The sequence below is a fragment of the Alexandromys fortis genome, unplaced genomic scaffold (genome assembly GCF_014885135.2).
Source record: "Alexandromys fortis isolate MF-2015 unplaced genomic scaffold, M_Fortis_MF-2015_v1.1 scaffold_96, whole genome shotgun sequence".
NCBI lineage: Eukaryota > Metazoa > Chordata > Mammalia > Rodentia > Cricetidae > Alexandromys > Alexandromys fortis.
Genome location: NW_026068053.1, coordinates 4,207,408 through 4,230,389, shown reverse-complemented (window position 1 = coordinate 4,230,389; position 22,982 = coordinate 4,207,408). Strand labels below are relative to the sequence as shown.

General features: G+C 46.3%; 1 protein-coding gene across 1 annotated transcript in view; it reads right to left on the bottom strand.

Moving 5' to 3' along the window:
- Positions 1–22,982, bottom strand: part of Tnfrsf11a (TNF receptor superfamily member 11a) — an 84,064-nt gene that overhangs the window by 17,337 nt on the left and 43,745 nt on the right. Inside the window, exons 2-9 of the mRNA XM_050119770.1 lie at positions 22,084–22,165; positions 20,323–20,448; positions 16,430–16,573; positions 12,008–12,101; positions 10,301–10,395; positions 8,371–8,484; positions 6,327–6,379; positions 3,740–4,517 (exon numbers count right to left, since the gene is read on the bottom strand). Coding sequence (XP_049975727.1) covers positions 3,740–4,517; positions 6,327–6,379; positions 8,371–8,484; positions 10,301–10,395; positions 12,008–12,101; positions 16,430–16,573; positions 20,323–20,448; positions 22,084–22,165 — 1,486 coding nt within the window. The remainder of the gene's footprint in view (positions 1–3,739; positions 4,518–6,326; positions 6,380–8,370; positions 8,485–10,300; positions 10,396–12,007; positions 12,102–16,429; positions 16,574–20,322; positions 20,449–22,083; positions 22,166–22,982) is intronic.

Sequence of the window (22,982 nt, the reverse complement as noted above, 5' to 3'; positions counted from 1 at the left end):
AATCCCAAAGCTTGGGAAAGAAAAGGCCTAAGGAGTTATTTCTTCCTAAAGAGCTATAACCAAGAAAAACATGCACAAATATAATTTTAAAAGAGGGCAGTTTCCAGCTCCACAAAGCAGCGAGACTTGGCAGTTTCAGCCAAGTGGTTCTGGATTGAAGAGTGCAGAGATAAAGGTGTTGTGGAATATTCCGCCATGGTTACATAGACCATGTGGCAGGGCAGCCCCTGCATAAGGACCAAAGGCTGTGAAGGCAAACTATGGATTCACTGGAAGCCCCAAGATGCTGGAGAGCCATGGGTTATATGCCAAGGAGGGCTGCATACAGGGTGTTGAGCCAGCCCAAGGAAAGGAGGCATTGCTGTCAACAAAGCTGGAAGCGTGGGAGAATCAAAGAGCTATCAAGCTCTTTGACATCAGACATGGAGCTCCAGGATTTGAGGTTTGCCCCGCCAGGTTTCAGTCTTGCTTTGTCCAGTATACCCTCGCTATGACTTCTTGTTCTCTCTTTTGGAATGATAATGCCACTGTATGTTGTAAGTCTGTGACTTGCTTTTGCTTTAACAAAGGGTTATAATTAAGAGATCATCTTGACTCTCAGAAGAGATGGACTTCTTTTTTATTCTGAGACAGGTTTCTTTCTGTAGTTCTGGCCATTCTGGAACACACTCTGCAGACTAGGTTAGCTTCAAATTTACAGAGGTCCACCTGACTCTGCCTCCCAAATGCTGGGATTAAAGGCATGTGCCACCACCACCCAGACTTCGGACCTTAAAACAGTTTGAAACTGTGACAGACTACAGGAACTTTGAAGTTGGACTTAAATGCACTTTGCATTATGATATGGATACAAGTCTATGGGAACCAGAGAGTGGAATGCAGTGGTTTGAGTAATAATGGCCCCCAGAAGCTCATAGATTTGAAAGTTTGGTTCTCATTTGGTGGATTGTTTAGGAAGAATTAGGAGACACCACCTTGTCAGAGAAGATGTGGCTTTGTTCAGGGAGATTTGTTACTAGGGGTTTGAGGTTTCAAAGGCCCGGTCTCTTGCTCTCTCCGCCTCCTGCCCGTAGATCAGCTCTCACGCTGCTCCACTGTCCTGTCTGCCTGGCTACCATGTTTCCCACCATAGTCATGGAGACTCTGAAACTACAGCAAGCCCCCAGTCAAATGCTTCCTTTAGAAACTGCCTTGATGATGGAGTTTCTTCACAGCAAGATTGTTACCAATTGCATTGTAACCACGGTAACCATCATGAGCCCAGAATTAAGCATCACTTATGAATCAAGACCTGGTAAGACAAAAATCTTCCCTGGTTTCTGCTACTAATTCTCACTGTCCATTAAGAGCAGAAGCATCACTAGAGTAGACATGACAACCACGAGTATTTTCTCAAGTTATCTCTACCTGTGGAGCTTTCTGAATTTATGTTTTGTCAAAAGCTGGTAGCATATGCTGGAGATACAGCTTAGCAGGCAAAGTCAGAGGTTGCTGGCTGTCAGAGCTTGATCCCTGACTCACAATGGGGAAGGAAAGAACAGATTGCCAAAAGCTGATTTCTACATAAGAGTCATGATATATGTGCACACACGTGCACACACACACACTAGGTAAAATGTGGTTAAAACAAGACCGTATGGTACTCTTTCTCCTCCAGAAGTCTTCAGTTAGACACCACTTGATTTGGCTATAAGTTTAAGTGAACAGAATAACAACCTGGTATAAACCTAAAATCCCAGAAACCAGGCTACCTTCTTTAAGTCCTCAGAGCACATGCCTTGTAGGAGGGTGGGGCAGGGGGTTCTCTTTCCCCAAGCATCATACACCCTCACACACATTATAGAGAATGAATTATGATGGTTTGAAAAAGCTAAGAATATATTATTTTGACCATAAGGACTGTTTGTACAGAAGTAATTATGGAGAGAATGGGGTGGCCTTAAAAATCAATCTGGCTGCTGCTTCTCAGACGAGAACTAATTTGGCCTGCTAGTGGTGATGAGCTGACTGGTTCTGCTGATGTTCTGCATGGCTAAACATCAGACATGAAAAAAGCGCTGTCGACTTTTTGCAAATTAACACTGTCTGTTAATGACATGTGATATTCTTTTCCTCTATGCCTAGGGAGTATTTGATGGACACACCAGACTACTGTTTTTACTCTAAGTGGAGGACAAAGTCTGACTTTGGGTTGTGTGCTTCTTTCTCCCTCCATGTCCCACACCATGCACACAGTTTCTTCAAAGTTCTAGAATCTCGAAGAGGAAAATCAGATCAGTTCTCTCGATACCCAGAACGTCTCCTCTCCTTCAGTCTGACAGCTGAGAATGGAACAGTATGTCTGTGTGTTCACAGCTGCCATGAGACAGAAGTGCAAACTGCTCTACCTACCAGTCAAGTTGGGAACTATACTACCTTGTGGCAAAGACAGGCTTTGTGCTTTAGGGCTCAATCTGGCCAGGCCCTGGCTGTAAAACGCAGCTGTTGGCACCACTTGAAGTCCCAACCAAGAGCAGGGAAAGAAAGGCACCTCTGGGGAGGGGGATCCCACATGTTTCCTCCCTTCTTCTCTCCCTCCTTCCCCTCTTTTCCTCCCTTCCTTCTTTCCTCCTTTCTTTCTTCTTCCCTTCCTCCCTCCTTCCCTCCCTCTCTCTTTCCTCCCTTTCTCCCTCCTTCCCTCCCCTTTCTCTCCCTCCCTCCCTCTCTCGCTCCTATACTTCCCGAGCTGGGGTATTTTGAGAAGCCTTTGAAGTGGTACATACCCATATATTCACCCCCCTACCCCCAGAGAATGTTTACAGTTTCCAAAAGATTCTCAGTGAGCTCCCTGCCTCTTACCAGGCTAATAATACCCAGAGGACACCCTCACTGTCAGGTACGAAATTCTCTATGATACATAATTTTTAACAGATGGTGTTCTACCCTCAGGCAAAAAAAGTCATAATATTATCGTTGGTAGGCGATTTGTGTTCCAGTAATGTTGCAGAAACAAATCTCTGCAGTGATACTTGATTGTAAATTGTTGTCTGGGTTTAATAAACATTAAATGTGGTAGCTATAAAAGGGACTTTTCTTAGAAAGCAACAAAAGGCACTTACTGCGTCCTTAACTTCCTACTTAAATAAATCATAAAGGATCAACTAAACAGTTTTGTTTGTCCTCAGATTTAGAAGCTGAAGCTTCTTTTACCCACCCCTCCCCAAATATGAGGGAACACTACGATCCAGTCACTCCTAAAATGACTATTGACTTTGTCTTTCAGGGTTTGGTCCTGAGGTTGGAGCACTAACTGCAAATCCAACCATGAAGGCAGAGGGCTCAGGCATGCGTAAGGCGGTAGCAGCCTGCCTGGAGGACGATGTCATGACAACAGTTAGTGCAGCCCACAACACAAAGTCCCTATAAAGATGCTCAGCAGAGGGCTGGACATTGGTTTGGCTGGTAGAATGCTTGGCCAACACATGTGAAGCCCCAGTAAATGTGGTGCGATTTCCTACACTTTTAAGTCCGGTATTGGAAAGATGGAATCAGAAGAAGGAGGAGCTCAAAGTTGTCCTAGCCATGTAGAGTGAGTTTGAGGCTATCCTGGGCTACAAGAGACCCTGTGTCAATAAGCAGAGAAAGGAGTTGGGCTGTGTGTCTCTCGTGCTGGTTTTCTTTTCTCTAGAAGGTTGTGAAACATGCCTTCACCCAAGACAGGCCTTCGGCCTGAAAGTGGGAACCCAGGAAAGCTACTTACCAGATACAGGTGGCTGGTCACTGGGGGAACCCCCAGAACCCAAGGCTCCCCTCTCCGAGCTTGGAAGCTTTGCATCTGCCCTGTCCTGGGGCTGTCCTCCTGCCTCTGCCATACTGGCTGCTGCTTCGCTGCCGCCCATGCTGTAGGCACACTGGGGCAAGGGTCCACATTTCAGAGAACTCAGAAGCGGCTCATGGTCCTCCCCAGGAGTATTTCCAGAGCCCTTGTAGCCGTCTGTTGAGTTGGAGCTGGCCACCCAGGGCAGGCAACTGTCATCCTCTATTTCTCTTTTCAAGTACTTTTCAGGGGACAAAGGGATACAGTCAGTTCTGCATGGGGGCACAAGGAAGCTGCAGCCTTCAGACTCAGCCGTGCTCTCGGTCCCTGTGAAACACTGGCTTAAACTGTCATTCTCTCCCACTTCCAGAGGCTCCTGGAAAGGGGGTGTGGATTTGCTCCCAGGCTGGATCAGGAACATCGGACTATCAGAGGGCTGTGAGAGCCGGTCTGCGTACTCATCCTCTGTGGGAATCTTCCTTGAGAGGTCGCCCTGGATCTCGACTTCGCTGACCAATGTGAGCATCCTGGCATCTTCACCCTCTGCACAGGGCCCACCTGCTGTACACACAGGCTCACAGACCCCAGAACCACCTTCCAGATAGCACATGTCTTCTGGAAACATCTTCTCCCCTAGGGTCATTAGTAACACTCTTTCACATGCTTCTTGCTGACCAGAGGTTGCTGAGTGTGCACCAACACAACAGTCACCCGAGGACTCCTGAGGATGTGAATTCAGAATATCCAGTTACTGAATTTGCCTAACCCCTGCAGAAGAGCATTGCTATGAACTGCTTCCACCTGACAAACACAGGTGGCCCAAACTTTACGGATTTGTTTGTGTTGCTTAAAATTACAGAGTATGGAAGAACTCTGGAAAGGGACGCAAACAGAAATGACTGGCTCCTTACTGCAATGAATAGCATCTGCACACTACAGGGGAAGAGGAAATGCAAGTAACACCTGGGCACATCTGTCTCTAACAAAACGATGACAGCTGCGCAACTGCTGAATTGCAGGCTGCAGCTCTGTCTGCAGCATGCTTTAGTTCTGTGAGTCCTGTCACTCAGCAAATGAGAAGCCTATAGAGAACGAAAGGATTTGTATGTAATGCTGGGAAGGGAGAGAGGAGAGTGGATGCTGTGGCACTGGGGCTGAATTATAGAAAGCAGACTAATGTCTGCAGCTGATAGATCTTATACCCAACAGATGTAAAAGGCAAACTAGAATAATTAGCATTTTAATATCAAATTTGGATTGGAAGATAGCTAAGTCACTCTTAACTTTTTGTTGTTTAGTTTGGGATTTTTGAGACAGAGTCTTATATAATTGAAACTGGTCTTCTTAGGGAGTACGGGATGACTCTGTGTTTCTGATCCTCCTGCCTCTGCTTCCCAGGTACTTGAATTATAGACAAATGTATTCTCTGCTGGTTTTCAATCAGGGTTTTGTGCCTTTTTGGCAAGCACTCTTTCAATTGAGATACAAGACCAGGGCCACAACTGAATAAATGTGCTTATCTAGTTATTAATTTACTTACCTACTTACCTGTTTTAAGGGAGAGAGTGAGTGGAACATAAGCATCCATTGTTTTCTTTATAAAAAAATTTATTTTTATTTTAGTGTGTGTGTGTGTGTGTGTGTGTGTGTGTGTGTGTGTGTGGTGTTCACGCGTGCGCATCTGGGTCCAGCTGTCCTAGCCGGCCAGAAGAGGGCATAGAATAGCCTTGCACTGCAGTTGCAGGCTGTGAGCACCTGTGGCTGTGCACTGTGAGTGCTGAGAACTGAATGCAGCCCTCTGGGGAGAAGTGCGTCTCCAAACCACTGAGCCATCCTGAGAACTGAACGCAGCCTTCTGGGTAGAAGTGTGTCTCCAAACCACTGAGCCATCGCTCCAGTCCCAGCTTTGTTTCTGTTTATTTTTCCATTTTGACAGAGACTATTTATTCTTAAGGAAGGTGCATTTACACACTTAAGAACAGAGGAATTCCCAATCTCCATTCACTCTGAAGTGATTCCATACTCACTTGGTTCACAGACAGAAAGAGCAAAGACTAAATCTGTGTGACAAAGTGTGAGCTACTGATGAATTTGAGCATCAGGCATCAGGCCTTTCATTGCAATCGTCTTAATATTTTTCAATAATTTTTGAAATTATGACAAAGGAGAATATTTATTAAATAGCTACAGAGCAAAGGAAAGTCGTAGATGGTTCCTCCTCGGAATCTGCACTAAGTGATCATGTCCAGTTCTAAAACTACATACACAGAGACAACAGAATTGGAATGAAGACTATTGTCTGGCTCAGGGGTCCTATGCTTGCCTGGTATGAGTAAAGACCATTCGGTGTCCAGTCTGGGAAGAGGGAAGGTGTGGATACGGGCGGGATGAAGACAATGGGCATTGACTTACTGAACAGGGATCAGCTCTGGGACAGTTTTCACTGCCTGGTAGGCAGTGTGCTCACAGTCAGTCAGTTACCGCTCTAGAGACTATGGCAGGGCTTAGAGGAGGCAGTAAACACTTTTACCTGGTTTCCACTTAGGCTGCTGCAAGCATCATTGACCCAGTTCCACAAATTAGCTGGAAAAAAAGCAAAGATATAACTACATGTTATAATTTTCTACTTATTTTTAATATAAATTTTATCTTATATATTTAGCTTATACAGTATGTTATAAGATAAATATAGACGGCACAGTAGTTACTATAATAAAATGGATTAACTTATCCAACATGTTAAATGGTAACCTGTATGTGGCAAGAAGTGCCAAAATCAACTCGATTAGCAAAACGTCTCACACTGTACTACATTCTTCTCTGGGTGTATTTCTCCTATACATCTACTGCGGTAGCCTTTGACCTGCACCTCCCCATTTCCTTCCACCTGCCCCTGCCTGTCACTATTTCATTCTCTTCCTTTGTGTATTGATTGACTTTCTCCCATTTTAGATGAGTCTACATAAACATACCACTGTAAGTGTCACAGAAGGTATTAGCATTCCTGAGTGACAGTGTTTGATTATAATTCAGCCAGGGCTGGGGCTGAAACTCCGTGGCAGAAAGCGCGCCTGGCATGCACAAAGCTCCGGGGTCCATCCTCAGCGTGGGGGTGCAACAAGACTAGTATGTGCCTCACTCAGTGGGACAGTACTTGCTTAACAGAAGAAAAGACCTGGGTTCAGTCTCCAGCACAGGAGTGGGAGTCAACCAACCATTTAAATAAATTAACTAACTGGTTTAAACACTCTGAAGGCACCTTACTTTTTAACAACAAAACTTGCTGATCTCTAAAGGGAAAATCATTGTCAAAGTTAGTTTCCGTCAACTTGACACAAACCTAAATACCTAGGAAGAGAGACCCACACCGGGGGAACTGCTTCCATCAGACTGACTTGTGAACTGTCAAAGGGACACCGATTGTTGATTGATGTGGGAGGGAGAGCCCAGCCTATTGTGAGCAAGCCAGCCCTGGGCAGGAGGGCCTGGACTGTCTAAGACAGGTAGCTGAGGAGCTAGAGAGATGTCTCTGTAGTTAAGAACGCTGACTGCTCTTCCAGAGGACCTGGATTCAATTCCCAGCACCCACATGTAGGCTCACAAACATCTGTAAGTCTAGCACCACAGGATTTGATTCCATGTTCTGGCTTCTGAGGTTAGCAGGCATGCATGTGGTACAAGACTTACATGAAGACCAGACATCCATACACATACAACACATTTTGAAAAGAAAGGTGGCTGATGAAGACATGGAAACACGTCAGTAGGCAATCTCCATGGCCTCTGCTTCAGTTTCTGCCTCCAGGTTCCGGGTTTGAGCCCTGATTTCTGGACACCGAAGTGTAAGATGTAAAGACAAAGAGACAAGCAAACAAATGTCTCTCCCTTCTATGTCACTTTTGGTCATGTTTATCATGGAAACAAACCAAACTAGGACCCACTAATAATCCATCAAATCTCTATGATGCACCCCGATCAGTCATGGTACAGAACACACACATTCTCACTTCCTGCAAAACCTTATTGTGCATAAGAGAAAGCACGATACCCAAGAGAGGGGCACAAAGAACGTGTATCTGTGACAAAAATGTGCAAAGTTTTATCCCACCCATTATGAAAATCCAACGTTTTCTTCAGGCACTATGAAGACTGAAGCCAGGAGTTGCGGATTCTTGTGGTTTTGTTTTTGCTTGAATATATGTATGGGATGTTCATGTATGTATGTATGTGTGCTGTGCATGCATATGTATATGCATGTTCATATGTGTGTTCCGTTCTGTGGTGTATGTGTGTGTGTGTATGTGCACGCATGTGCATATGACACCACCAGGAATCTTCATGAGTCACCCTCCACCTTGCACACTGAGGCAGTATATCTCACTGAAACCCAAGGTTCATTAGTACAGGTCATGTAAGTAGCAACCTTGCTCAAGGGATGCCCTTCTAATCTTCCTGGCCTCGAGTGTGGAATCACAGGTGGGAGGTGAGGAACCACCGCCTATGACGCTTTCATGGAAGGTACCCATATTCTTTTCTTCAAGGCTACTTTTCAGATGTCACTGTGGACACAATACCTGTCAATGCTTTCCATCCCTTTCTGTAGTAAACGCCAAAGATGATGGCAGCAACTAATACCACAGAGACGAAGAGGAGCAGAATGACGAGACTGGGCAAGTAAATTTGGGCTTCTGTGGTGGAAGAAAACACAGTGTTAAAGATCATTTCATTTTACCAAGTTAAAATTTAAAAAGTCCTTTAAATCCAACCCAAGAATCACGGATGTGGGTGTCTAGGTAGCCAGAAGTGGAGAGCTCCCAGTCGCAAATTCAGAGAGTTCTCAGCTGTTAGAGGACACACTCCACAGTGTAAGGCACCCTGCTCAGGGGTCTCCCCTCCAGGAGAGGGTGGCCCAGGCCCATTGTCCTATCTCTGCTTGAGAATGAGTTGAATGCCATTCATTACCCTGTCCTGGTTCATCTGGCTAAGTTTATCTTTCAACAGCTGCTGTTCTTATTCATGGCCTTATTCTGTGACCTGGTCTCTGCTTGTTGGGAAGGTCTTTCCCCAAGCCGCTTGCTTCTGGGGTGCAGCCCACCACACAGTCTCTCACCTAAAGAAGCCAAACAGAAGCCTCTGCTACCCAGCAGCTTTCTGTCAAGTTTTCAAAACCATTATTTAGATTAGCTTGATCTACGAATGCTCACAGATAATCACAGACAGATCTAACAAGTTGCCTTCTTTGGCTTGATCAAAATCTTCACATAGACACCCTCACTCTGACTATCACTCCTACCATGCTTTGTCATTTATGTTTATAGCTCACCCCTAACTCGGTGTGAAAAGAATATCAGCTGGAGAGATGGCTCAGAGGTTAAGAGCTCTCTGACTGCTCTTCCAGAGGTCCTGAGTCAATTCCCAGCAACCACCTGGTGGCTCATAGCCATCTAGAATAAGGTCTGGTGCCCTCTTCTGGCCAGCAGACATACATGGAGGCAGAATGTTGTATACATAATAAATAAAAACAAACAAATAAATCTTTTAAAAATGCTATCAAGTAGCTAGCATGTAGAAAGGCACTGGGTAAAATCTCCAGCAGACAAGAGAGAGGGAGGAATGTGAGAGGGAGAGAGAGAGAGACCTAGAGGGAAGGAGGAAGGAAGAGAGGAAAAGAGGGAGGGAAGGAGGGAGGGAGGGAGAAAGAAAGGAAGGAAAGAAGGAGGGAGGGAGGGAGGAAGGAAGGAAGGAAGGAAGAAGGAAGAAAGAAAGAAAGAAAGAAAGAAAGAAAGAAAGAAAGAAAGAAAGAAAGAAAGAAAGAAAGAAAGAAAAAGAAAGAAAAAATGAAATTGGGAGGGGAGGTGGAGAGAGGGCTCAGCACTTGAGACCTGGCTGCTCTTCCAGAAGACTCAGATTCAATACCCAGCACCTACATGGTGTTTTCTATGACTGTATGTAACTCCTGTTTTAGGGATCCAATTCCCTCTTTGGGCCTCCTAGGGCACTGAGTACACATGACATGCACAGGCATGAATGGAGATGAAACACTCATATACATAAAATAACAATTATTTTTAAAAAAAAAAAGGAGAAAGAAAAATCTCATACTGTTCAAAAGTAGACAAAACAAAATGATGGGACGGGAGATATAGCTCAGCAGTTAAAAGCACTGGCTGTTCTTCCAAAGGACCTGTGTTTGGTTCCTAGCAGCCCACAGCTATCTGAAGTCCAATGTCATAGGATCCAGAGGATCCTATGCCCTGTCCTCGCCTTCTGGAGCAATGCACGTATGTGGTGCACAAACAAGACATATTAACATATCCATACACATAAAACAAAAAGGAATAAGTCTTTTAAACAAAGAAGATGCTGACGAAAAATGAAAATAATACCAAGACAACCGAGGGCAGAATGAACTGAAGAGCACAATGAAATCCCTGTCACTAGCTTATCACTCTGGAGAGACCCCCATGCGACCATGGACCACCCCACAGGCTCTGTTCATCGTACCCTTGGGTGGTTTCCTCAGGGTCAGGGAAGAGCTGCAGACCGCGTCTGATTTATTCGTCCCTGGCTGTGCTTCTAGTCTTCCAAGGAGGGAACAGCTGTGAGGAAAGAGCAGGCAATGTTGTGGGTCGACACTTTAACTTTCAAAACCCCACAAAGGAAATGTTAGCCTGAGCTAGACTGGGAGCTCCTTCAGGAAGGGAAGCCATAACTTCCTCAGCCTTGCCAAGGGAGCAGAAGCCCTCAGAGGTGGACAGAGCACCCAGGGAATGCTGAGAACTACTGAGAACACAGCAGACAAGAGCAAAGAAGGAACTTATGTAAAGAGGACTTCAAATGCTGAAGATGAAAAATACAATCTTCTTAACATAAAACCTGGGTGTACTGCATTGGGAAACAGCGTTTTGTAAGAACCTGTTGAGCCACGTGCGTGCGGTGGTCTACACTGTAATCCTGCCGGTGGGGTGCTAGGGCGGCATAGTGAGAGCTGTCTGCAAACAGTAGCTGCTGGGAAGAGAAGCAGACACACCAGCAGCAGCTCGTGGTCATGTGAGCTTTGGAGAAATAAAGACATGTTTGGAACCGAAGGCTCATTGCACTTAGCGCTGGTGTTAAACAACAGGATGTGAAGCGCTCGGAGCCTGTCCCACGTAACTCACGTCCGGTGCTACGTTAGTCAGGGGTCCGTACCCCAAAGCCCAACAGTCCGATGTGACGCTATTAGAGCACCAATGTGAAACCTCAACTCGGAAATCAGACGTCATGAAGCTTTGCTCCATTCACACGATAACTTAGAGTGTGTGTTCGCCTTCAGGCTCTGTATGTAAGAAGTACGTGCGCAGTTCCGTACGTGAGCAGTTAGTTCCGTGTTTGGACCTGGCATCCTTCCCTGAAAGTTCTCAGGACACAGCTAAAAGAACCCAAAACTAATCTGAAATATTTCCCAAGGATTTGGGTAAGGGACGCTTGGTCTGTATACCACACGATCACTACACACTTATCCCGGCAGAAACCTCAGAGCTTCTTCCGGGGCGGCAATGGGACCTTAGTATGGTGGTGCTTTTCTCCAGTGAAGTCACAGCAATGGTAAGAAGCCGCAGAGACCCCATTTCAGTGGAGAAAAACATCACCAGGTAACTTCATTTGTGCAAAGCCCTGGGTTCATCCTCGGCAACAAAAATAACAAACAAACCAGGAATTAAAATATCTGTGAAAATGAAATATCAAGCTGATTCCAGATGGGGTAAAATCAAAAACACAGATGGACCTCTGTGATTTGGCTTGTAAGGAGCTTCAAGATGACTCAGGAAACCCAAAGCATTTACAGTGCACACAGACTTACACAGACAGATGAGTAAACTAGTGAGGGTGGGACAGCTGCGGACACAGCGCAGTCACAGAGGATAAGCCTAGCGTATCTGGAGGCCTTGCATTCCACCCCTGTCCCAGACAAAGAAGTCATGAACAATTTTCAATTAAACAAAGTTAGGTTAATGAAGGAGAAGCTGGAACTGGAGGTCACATAGTTCTGAATCTAAGAAGTGGCACAAAGCTCTGACACACGCTGGGTCCAAAGTGAGCTTCCAGGCCAGTTCCTTACTGTGCCACCGACAGACATTTTCCGAGAGGAAGCTAACCCGACACACTCGACCCGCCTTCCACCCAGAGCTGCTGAGGCGGATCGGGTCAGGCTTCTGCATGGTCACTTACTTAGTCCAGGGTCTGCATTTGTCCGTGGATGAGGAGACGTCTGAGAAGAAGCCCAGGAGGCAGGGTGTGCACACCGTGTCCATGTTGAGCCGCACTGTCAGACACACACACAAAAGCCAAGATAAAATCAAGGACAGTTAGAGATGGGCCAGGAATAACTGAAATGCCTGCCAACATTTGACTCCACCGCTTAATAAAGAAATGGGGGTTCACTGCCAAGCGGGGTGAGCAGCTCATTCCACCAGGCTACAGAGTGTGGCTGTCACCGCGTTCCCCTACCCCCAGAGGAACTCTGTAAGTCTCTTCCTCCTAAAATGCTGTGATTGCTCACGGCACAGAAATAACTAGAGACAATATGTGAGGCAAATGGATTGGACTGTGTCCCAAGAAAACGTAAATGTGAATGCTGAGACAGTGTGGGTCTTGCCTTCATCCTCAGAGCCGAAGCTGGTCTTGCCTAGGAAGCTTGATTCACCTCTCACATCCTCCTAAGCTAAATTGCCATCATAAGTCATGCCGCCAGCTTTCCGTGTCTATGGTTATTGCAATGGGCGCATGACGATTTGGTAGGCACAGATGGACAACACTGACTACAGCATGACACCAACTCCAGGCCACTGGCTAGTGCTGAGCCTTCAGATGGCTTTTGACATGAGTAGCATGTCTAGGGTTTATTTTCATGAATACAAATCAACAATAAGAAATTAAATTTCAAGCCAGGCGATGGTGGCGCACGCCTTTAATCCCAGCACTTGGGAGGCAGAGGCAGGCGGATCTCTGGGAGTACAAGGCCAGCCTGGTCTACAAGAGCAAGTTACAAAGCTACAGAGAAACCCTGTCTCGAAAAACCAAACAAAAAAAAAAAAGAAAGAAATTAAATTTCTTGGCACATGCCTGATAGGAAGTATATGTTTGTTTCTGTAATTTGGCAATAAATAAGATACATTGCCACACTGATATGGCAGTGTGACTCTCTAGGTAACAATCCTAATAATGCTGGGGCTATAGACTAACTAACATTAACCGAAACAACTTTATAAACGATGAACACAGGCTAGAGTGTGTTTCCCAGCACCCACGTCAGTCAGCGTAATGCCCGACTCTACGGATCCATCCCTGGCCTCCTCCAGCACTGGGATACACATACACAGACAGACACAGACACACACACACACATAGGCACAGAAACACACACACAGACACACAAAGACTCTCACAGACACATAGACACAGAGACACACAGACACACACAGACACACACATAGACACAGAGACACACAGACACACACAGACACACACATAGACACAGAGACACACACACAGACACACAAAGACTCTCACAGACACATAGACACAGACACACACAGACACACAGACACACACATAGACACAGACACACACACACACACACAAAGACTCTCACAGACACAGACACACATAGACACACAGACACACACTTAGACATAGAGACACACACAAAGACTCTCACAGACACAAACACAGACACAGACACACATAGACACAGAGACACACAAACACACACACACAGACAGACACACACACAGACAGAGAGAGACGGAGATAGAGTTTGTTTTTTAAAGATGAACAAAGGGTGGGTGAGATAAAGGCACCTGACCCCAGGTCTGATGATCTGAGTTTAGTTCCTGGAACCTACATGATGAAGGGAGAGAACCAACTCTCAAGAGGTGTTGTCTGACTTCCACAAATGGGCTACGGTGTATACACATACAGACACACACCAAATAAAGTTACAAATTAAAAATAAAAAAGTAATGCAATCTAGAAGATTCTGAGGAGGGTTCAGGGACATTCCTTTCCATCCACCTTACTTTTGGTGGTTCTTGTTTAACTCTGGCCCACCAGTGATATCCTGAAGGCTCATTTTCCTTCTCTGTTTTACAAGCAGGCTTCTCATACTAATACAAGAGGTAACACTTCTATCTACTCTGAACCCAAACCTTGGCCTCACTATACTGAGCCAGGAGCTTCAATACTGGTGACCACAAAGCTGCCCTCACCGCTGCCAGGGCTGCTTTTCTTTCCCTGCTGACCCAGAGCAAATGTGTGGTCACTGGACGGTCTTTGTTTTGAATCCAAGTATACTACAAGTTCGGGCATGAGTGACTTTGTCTTCTCAGGTCTCTTGTAACCCAGGCAGGTCTCAGACTCACTGTGTAGCTAGGGATGATCTTGAACGTCTGATCTCCTGTGCCAGAGTGCTAGGACCAAGTGTGTACCACCACACCAGGCCCCATTCAGTACTGGGGATCAGTATAGGGCTCTGTGCATGCCAGATGAGCACTGTACAAACTGACCAGGACATCCCCAGCCTCAAGAGTGAGACTCAAGAGTGAGTCCACCCACCTGTCAAAATGGACCATTTCCAAGGGTTCAAGGCAGAGAGAACTGTTAGGTGGCAAACCCTGGACAAAGGTTAACTGCCGTGGCTGACGCTGGCCACTAGCAGTTTCTGGCAGCTTCCTCTTTCCTCTGTACCTACCTGACAGGTCCACCTGTCTGCAAAACCCCGCCTCCTACCCTGAACTCTTCATCTGGGAGCTGGGCTGCCCTTCCCCAGAGGATCTTCTCTGTATAATCCAGAGATTTTGGCTACACTGGTTCTTTTTACCCTTTTACCCTACTGGCCTCTAAGTCTCCTGGCTCTAGGTCGCTTCGCCCCTTTTCTCACATGGCACAGCTTGGTCATGATCACTGTGAACTCTCTCAGATAGCTGTCCCTGCCTGGCTACATGCTCTCTCTCCTCCACTGTTCATAGGAATAGTTATGTCCTCCTTTTCATTCAAGAATGTCTTCCAGAAATCAGAAAGGCAGTGGGCAGCACCCTTGTTCACAGAGGCTGCAAAGTTTGCAGGGATCTGACTGTGGTGGGGACAGCTGGCCTCGCTGCTCACAACCTGCCGCTGACTTTTCCTGAGAGCATGTGTGGATGAGTCAGGGCGCTGATGCAGAGGCCTACCGTGCTGGCTAGATACATTCTTCCGTGTGGCTTCAAATGAATAATATTTTAGTTTCCCGGCCCTGTCCAAATGCGCTGGCTTTAAAACCATGTCTGTAAGTGAAAGACTGGGAAGCATACTCTGAAGACCTGCTTTGGGCCACTTCCTAGAATCTGGGCACTAGAAGGGCTGCCTCTCAGAAGCACTTTCGCAAGACCGGAGGATTTCTGCTTCTTTGCTTTCAGCAAAGCTGAAGGGCACAATGGAGTTCTCAGATGGCAGAGTATTAACAATACCCACAACTCCACATCACTTTGTGAGCAAGGATGTCACCCAGGCGCTGAAGCTGTAGGTGTTCCTCAGCAGCGATTCTAACAACTCCGAAAGGAACTAGAGAGAACTCTGCTAACGCGCACCACTGGTGGGCCACTCAGCCCAAATATAAACATGGGGCAATCCTACACTCAAGGTTCAAAAGCTGTGAACTCTTAAGATTTTAAAAATCAAATGAACATGTGGCCAGTTATACGGTAATGAGCATGGTGACAGCTCAATCCAGAAAAGACTCTCATTTTTACTCTGTGAACGCAAGTCAATTCAAGTTGTTTTTTAAATGAATTTCAGAGTAGTCCTTACTCTTTCTTATTTGAAGGGCTAGAGGAGGTGATTGCGAAAGACCTTCCCAACAAAGAGGAGGAGGCAATTCAGCCTGGAAAGAGGATGGGTGCACACAATCAGAGGGAAGAGCATGGCTGTTCCAACAGTCAGCTTAAGTAGTGCTCTGGAGAGAAGGGCTTTCACAGTCCAGTGACCGGCTGGAACTTTGCCCAGGCTAGCTGGCCAGCCTGCTCTAGGACTTCGCATTTCCTGGCTTCCTTTCTTGCTGGAGCTGGGATCAGCTTTCAGTGTGGGTTCTTGTATCGGGCTTAGGTCTGCACACTGGTGAAGCATTCTCTGTATAGACAGCAATGTCTCCCCAGCCCTCCATGGCCTGCTCTCAATGTGTTATTGCAGCTATAATCTCCCAACAGCCAGTCTTTAGGAACTCTTTACATTGGAAATCAATATTTGTAGATGTCAGTTTCCAACATGTCCCGAGGTGTGCACCTTCTTCTAAAATGATGCATGCTGTTTACTGCCTTGGCGAATCCCTGCACTATACTGTCTGGGCCTCGGTTTTCACAAACTGAGGCACAAAGCTGAGTGAGGGGCGAGGGAATTCGGGATGACTGTCCATGTGCTGTTGGAAGCTGGACTAAACTGGGTTTTTAGTCCATGCTAAGGTTCCTCAGAGCCAAGCGGGCTGCCTGGAGCACCCTTGACACAGTGTGACAAATCCCCGGAAGTCCTCTGGGCAGGGACGTAACAGCAGGGCTCTGTTGGAGAGTACACACACACACACACACACACACACACACACACACACACAAAACCGTGCCGTACAGGGATGCTCGGCCCCAAAGCCAGGCGCACACTCCATGTTACGGCGGCAGCACTCGCAGTCTGGGCTCCAGTGGTAGCCAGCTGTGCAGGCACAGCGCCGTGGGGCCGTGTGATTGCCAGGGTCCACCGCCACCAGGGCCTTGCCTGTGGGAGACAAGAGAAGATCAGTGACCAGCAAGAAGCAGGAGACACAGATGCACTGTCCACCGGGTGCACTGTCCCCACCCAGCTGCATGTGGCAGCCAACAGGGTGACTCATTGGGTTTGAGGAACTCCGGAGTCCTTCCCGCACTTCCTTGTCGGTAGGAAACCATCCAACATACCCTGTTCTAGAGAGCTGTGTGGGCTCTCTAAACAGCTTTGTGTTAGGAGGTTTAATAATTTGTGGAATTGCACAGCAGTGCACAGCTGCTAGTTTTTGTTGTTTGGGGGGGAGGGTTGTTTGTTTGTTTTATTTTTCTTGTAAATTCAGATTTCAAACACAATTTAGACAGACCTAGTGAAGTTTCTGGGGATGTGAGTACATCCAGGGGTCCTGAAGGGCTCTGGGGTGCTCAGTCAAGACAACAAAGCACAGAAACAGGCACAGTCTGTCTGACCTACGAACCAGGGTCTGTCTGTCTGTCTCTCTCTCTCTCTCTCTCACACACACACACACACACACACACACACACCATACCTCTTCCCAATAAACAGAAAGGGCTTGACTTCTTACTCTATTTTCCCGGCTTCTCAGTTTTCTGGAGTATGGGTGTATGGGAACTGAGTGCCCAATACATAATCATTCTTATTGTTCAGATTCACATGAGTGTCCTTGTTCACTACAATTCCTATTGACACTTGCAGGGTATTTTCATCACCCTGGACATGGGCTGAACCACACAAAGTGTGGAGTCACTCTTCGCTCTCCACGAGGACCTCAGCATTCTGGTCTGACTTTCCTACAGAGTGATTTCTTCTCTCGCCCCCCCCCCTCACCTTCCAGGATAATACTGGGAGTCAAAACCAAACCCCATTGCTCCATTAAGGCATTCTACCGCTGAGCTAGGTTCGCAGCTTAAATGAGCATCCTGCTGCAGTCTAGCCAAAGCACTTTTCTCATCTTTGGGCTTTTATCTGCCGATGACCTTGTTTTAAATGTTTCAAGAAGGCAGTGATGTGTCCTGCCCAGAAAACATGTGTGGTATAAAGCTCTGTGAGTCTGAGTTGTGTGCTGACTCACAAGACCTACCTAGTAAACAGTGAAACGCACATGACAAGGGGTTTGTGCGTGGGACAAAGGCCTCTGATGAGAGGGGCTCATAGGAAGCTAGTCCTGAATTCTCCTAGGAGCTACGAGTGATTCAGGACTCATGAACTCAACGGTTGGGGTGACTTCATGGAATGCAGCTACTGCGGATAAGGTCACTGAATTGTACAGGTGTGCACACACGTGACATGAAGTCAAAGCATCATTTAGACTGCCCAGGTGGCTGTCATGATGGCTCACTGGCTAAGAGCCCGTACTGTCCTTGCAGAGCGCCTGAGTTCTAGGTACCCACATCCTGAAGCTCACGCCTGGCTCTAACTCAAGCTCTAGGGGACTGGACCTTCTTTGGCCTCCTTGGGCACATGTTGCCATGTACAGACCATCCCACACATACACATAATTAAAAACAATGACTCTTTAAAAGGAAACAAACAAAAAACAGGCAAAAAGCTTCTCTGTAAAGGCTGAAAGGCCCCATCTCATCAGGATTTTCTTTATGGCTTCTGCACCTTAACTTCCAAAGGGAAAGAGACAGGGAAAATCAAACTTGTGTCTTCCTTCACTGTCTCAAATTACAATTAAGAAGGGACATTATTAGTTTTATGCTTCTTAGACCCAAGAATGAGCCCCATTTGCCCTGGTACCCACTGACCAAACCCACGTAGCACAAACGGCAATTGAGTAGAAACAAATACATAGTACATATGCGCAGACAGGGGGCATGCGCAGACAGGGGGCATGCGCAGACAGGGGGCATGCGCAGACAGGGGGCATGCGCAGACAGGGGGCATGCGCAGACAGGGGGCACATGCCCCGCTGCTTTTCTGCGCAAGTGTGAGTGAGTGGAGGTGGCAGCAGTTCCGGAACAATCGGATGTGTTCAGTGTTCAGCTCTAATTAATTTTGGCGGTAGACAGAATGAATCCTTATTTCCAACAGACAGCAATGACTCAAGGTCATTAAAGAAAATAAAAATACTTGATCAGATGCTTGTGCCCAGTGGAGTTTCCACATTACTTTCTCCAGGCTGAAATCCGCCAGCTGTCTCAACACGTTAGAAGAATGATAGTGTTCAGAAATGCGTATTTCCTAGCTGCGCTCTAAGGGTCATATCCTACAGAGATTAAGTCAACAATAATGGGTCTCCCTTAGCACTGGGGACAGAGAGATGGCTCAGAGGTTAAGACCACTTGCAAAAGAGCTCAGTTCAGTTCTCACTGCCCTTGTCAGAGGGATCTGTTGCCTCTGACAAGGCAGATCTGATCCTCTTGGATGCCCTGTGGGGTGTGTGTGTGTGTCTGTGTGTGTGTGTGCTGATGACAGCCTGGGATCACTTCATAGTGGTATGATATTTGACCACCAATTAAAACCAGTGTCTGCAACAAACTGCAGCACCTCAGACACAATGGCATGCATGAATTCATCGTGTTAATGCAAATGCTTGGGAGGAAGCTGAACAATCCAGCCAGGGTCCAGAAAGCCACAAGCACTTGGTATGCCTTTCCTGTATGTGCTATGCTTCAGGGAAACAAAGAAGTGACAGAAGGGAGCCAGGCATGGTGGCACATGCCTTTATTCCCAGCACTAGGGAGGCAGAGGGGCAGAGGGTAGAGGCAGGAAGGTGGAGGCCAGGCTGCATAGGAAGCCTCTATTTCTAAAAGAATCAAGAGTTAGAGATGTTGCTCAGTCGTAAATCATCTGGCTGGCATGTGTAGGCCTTGGAATTGATCCCTAGAACCCAACTCATACTTATCATCGTGAATATTACAAAAATAAAATCCCACTCTCATTCATCTGCACTATACAAGGATGAAGGGGTTTTCCAAGATCCTCGCCAAAATAGACCAGGATTCTCTCAGCTTCCTAAATTTAATGTGCAATACAAGAAATACTGAGGAAAGAATATGACCAATGACACCCAGGGGGTGCAATCATTAAATACAAACCAGAAGCTGTGCTAGAGTAACATGGTGGATGTGTTAGTATTCCCAATAGAAAATAGAAAGAAGACAGATAAGAACCTCGTAGGGAATTCATGAGACATATTTATATTTTGATTCCTAAACATAAGTTATGGTTTTTAAATGGAGCTGAACACTGAGATGTAGTGAGTTACAGGACAACCTGAGCCACAGAGTAAGATCCTGCCTCAAAACTTTTTATTTAAAATATATTTATCCAGCTCCCCTTCCCAAAATTATGCCAGCCTGGTGAAACAATAAACTTTAACAATAAAAACTTTTTAACAATAAAAAATTTAGGAAAAGGCTTATGAGTCAGGTCAGTTTGAGGCCCACTTCTCGTCTGTTTATCCTAGAGGAGTTACTCTCAGGTTTCAGTTTCTCTATCTTTAAAATGGGACAGGTACGGGACTAATGACACAGGCACCAAACACTGGGGCAACGTTTTGTCAATGGTAAGATGTGTCCGCAATTAAAGTGCAATGCCTATTCTGGAGCAGAAAGGTGGAAATGTTTAACCTGCAGCGCTGGACACACTAAGCCATGAGCAGAACCTTTTCCTACAACGATAAAGGAAAAGCAGCAGGCTTATTTATCATGTGTCTACAGAAGAGATTTAAGGAGCATGAGGTGGATGGTGCACCTCCACGCCCCCGGCGATGTGTGTCAGTGTGACAGACCCACCTGCATCACAGACTTTATGCAGCAAGCACTTATCTTCTTCATTCCAGGTGTCCAGGTACTCATCTGGACCACAGGGCAGACACACACTATCGGAGGTAGGCGTACATTTAGAAGACAGGTATCTTCCTTGAATGGAGAAGATGATGTGTCAATCAAAACCAAAACAATGACAATACATGCTGATCAAAACTAAACAAGCTGGATATGGCGGTGCATGCCTTTAATTCCAGCTGGTCTTTGAAATCCCGGCTTGCCTGGTCTAAGGAGCAAGTTCCAGGGCAGCTAGGGCTACACAGAGAAACCCTATCTTAAAAAACTAACCAACCCAATAAACAAACAAACAATTACAGACAGACAGATAAAAAGAAATAAAGAAAGAAGGAAGGAAAGAGGAAGAAAGAAGAAAGAGAGAGGGAGGGAAAAAGAAGGGAAGGGAAGGGAAGAGAAGGGAAGGGAAGGGAAGGGAAGGAAAACCTAAATAAGAAGAACAGCGCTGAGTGTGCATGAGGATCTGGGTTAAATCCCCAGCGCTGCATGGAGATGTAAATGGCAATCTGCAGATGTGCTTAGAGAGCCACTGCTCCAGGAGCCTTCTATGACAGGGTAATATGTGAGGAAAGAGAACTGCAGGCACTGAGCACAGCACCTGGGCTCCTCAGGCCTCTGCTAGTCGAAATATCCCGCCCCAGATTCTCTTTATGTACTGTTGCTCCCTCTGAGGTTTGCTGTGACTACAGATGTCTCTTAGTTTGTCTAAATAAGCAACCAACCAACCAACAACCATCTTTTCACTGCCAAACTCTGCTGACTGAGAAATCGAACTCAGAAATTGCACTGTGTCCTGTAGCCCTTGAGGGGTTTGCTGGAATGGACTAAGGGAAGAACTGGGCTGAGGAAGTGTATTGGTCTTCCCCTCCCATCCTCAAGCTCTCCTCTACCGTCACCATGGCTACATGCCTACATGTGTTCTATATGCACTATTTGCTAGCAGCTAGTTTACGTTGACCAAGAGTCTTCCACTGACACATGTGTGCATGCTACACACACACACACATGTACTTGATCAAAGTATTGGCTCTGAAGCCGGTGGTGGTGATGTACACCTCTAATTCCAGCACTTGGGGGAGGGGCAGAGGCAGGTGGATCTCTGTGAGTTCAAGGCCAGCCTGGTCTACAGGATCTAGCTCCAGGACAGGCTCCAAAGCTACAGAGAAATTCTGTCTTGAAAAACAAAACCAAAAGTCTGTGTCCTCTATACTCAAGAGCTATTTGCAACCAAAACACCCAGAAAGACCTCAGTTATAAAGTAACCCAGCTTCTGCTACCCTCTTCAAGAACAAGAGAAAGCAAGGACCTAAGAGGTTGGTACTCTACAGGGGTACACAAACACTGGCCATACTTGTGGAAGGTGGTGGATGGCAGCCTTTGTGTTCTTTGACTGCTATATGGGAGAAGATCTGTCCAGGGTTAAGCAAGTCCAGTTAGTTATTCCGGAATAAGACTGCTGTACACACGTTTTCAGAGGTCAGCTACACTTCATGCTTTACTAGGATTTGATTTCAGGAAACTCTGCCATCTCAGGACCAATAAAGGATCAGTTTCTGAAACTGCCCTAGATTCATAAGTGATGCTATCTATTGAGGGGAAGCATTTTGTCTTCTGGGTGGCAAACATTACCTACCACTATCATGAAAGGTCTATAAATTTCCTCTTTCATCTCTTAGGACAGAAACAAAAGGAAAGCTAGAAACCTTGAGGTACCTGGTTCGCATTTGCTGCAACACTGTCCAAGGTGCTCATAATGCCTCTCTCGGGTGCATGGAGGAGCCACCAGGAGGGTCACCTGAAAAGAAAAGTGACATCAGGAAGACACTGTGCACAAATTATTCCTGGACAGCACAAACAGTGACGGGCAGGGCTGGAGAGATGGCTCAGTGGCTAGGGCTTTGCTAGCCAAGGCTGATAACACATGGAAAAGGAGAGAATCCGCTCCCAAAGTCTGACCTCTGACCACATGAGACCACAAACACACTAAACAAGTAAATAGAGAGGAAAATAAATTGTCAAGTTGTTTTTCTGCAAAGCATACGAAAACACCGTAAAGGGCTTTCAACATTTTCCCTTCCTAGGTTAGTCCATTCCCTTAGGATACACAAACCCAACCTTTCAGCACAGGGCTCTTCCCGCTTAGACAGTTAAAACATTTCCGTGACATAGAGAACTAGGGTGAATTAAAGGAAATTTCTGTGCCTGCAGAGAAGGTGAAAACATCTTCATAAGAGACACTTAAGAAGTTGGCTCCAAGCCCTCACACTTCATCATCCTCCCTGCAGCCAGTCCCTGCCCCCAGCTCTGGCAGACTCCATAGGTCCAGGTATAGTCCACCCATCAGAAGAACAGCACTCTCTGGGCTCCATATTCTGGTCTACAACTTTTGAGGAGGACTTCGGCTTTATCAGACGGCAGGCTAAATGTAGGAACCCAAAGCCCCCCCCAAACCTCAGTATAGACACCATACTGAACCTAAAGACTTGTCAGTCACCACTTAGGCCAAAAGACCAGAGAAGAAAATGAAAACATTGGAAGAAAACACTCATCCAACAAGGACAAAAACAGAAATCAACACCTAGACCTATTCCAAATCCAGATGCCTAAACACC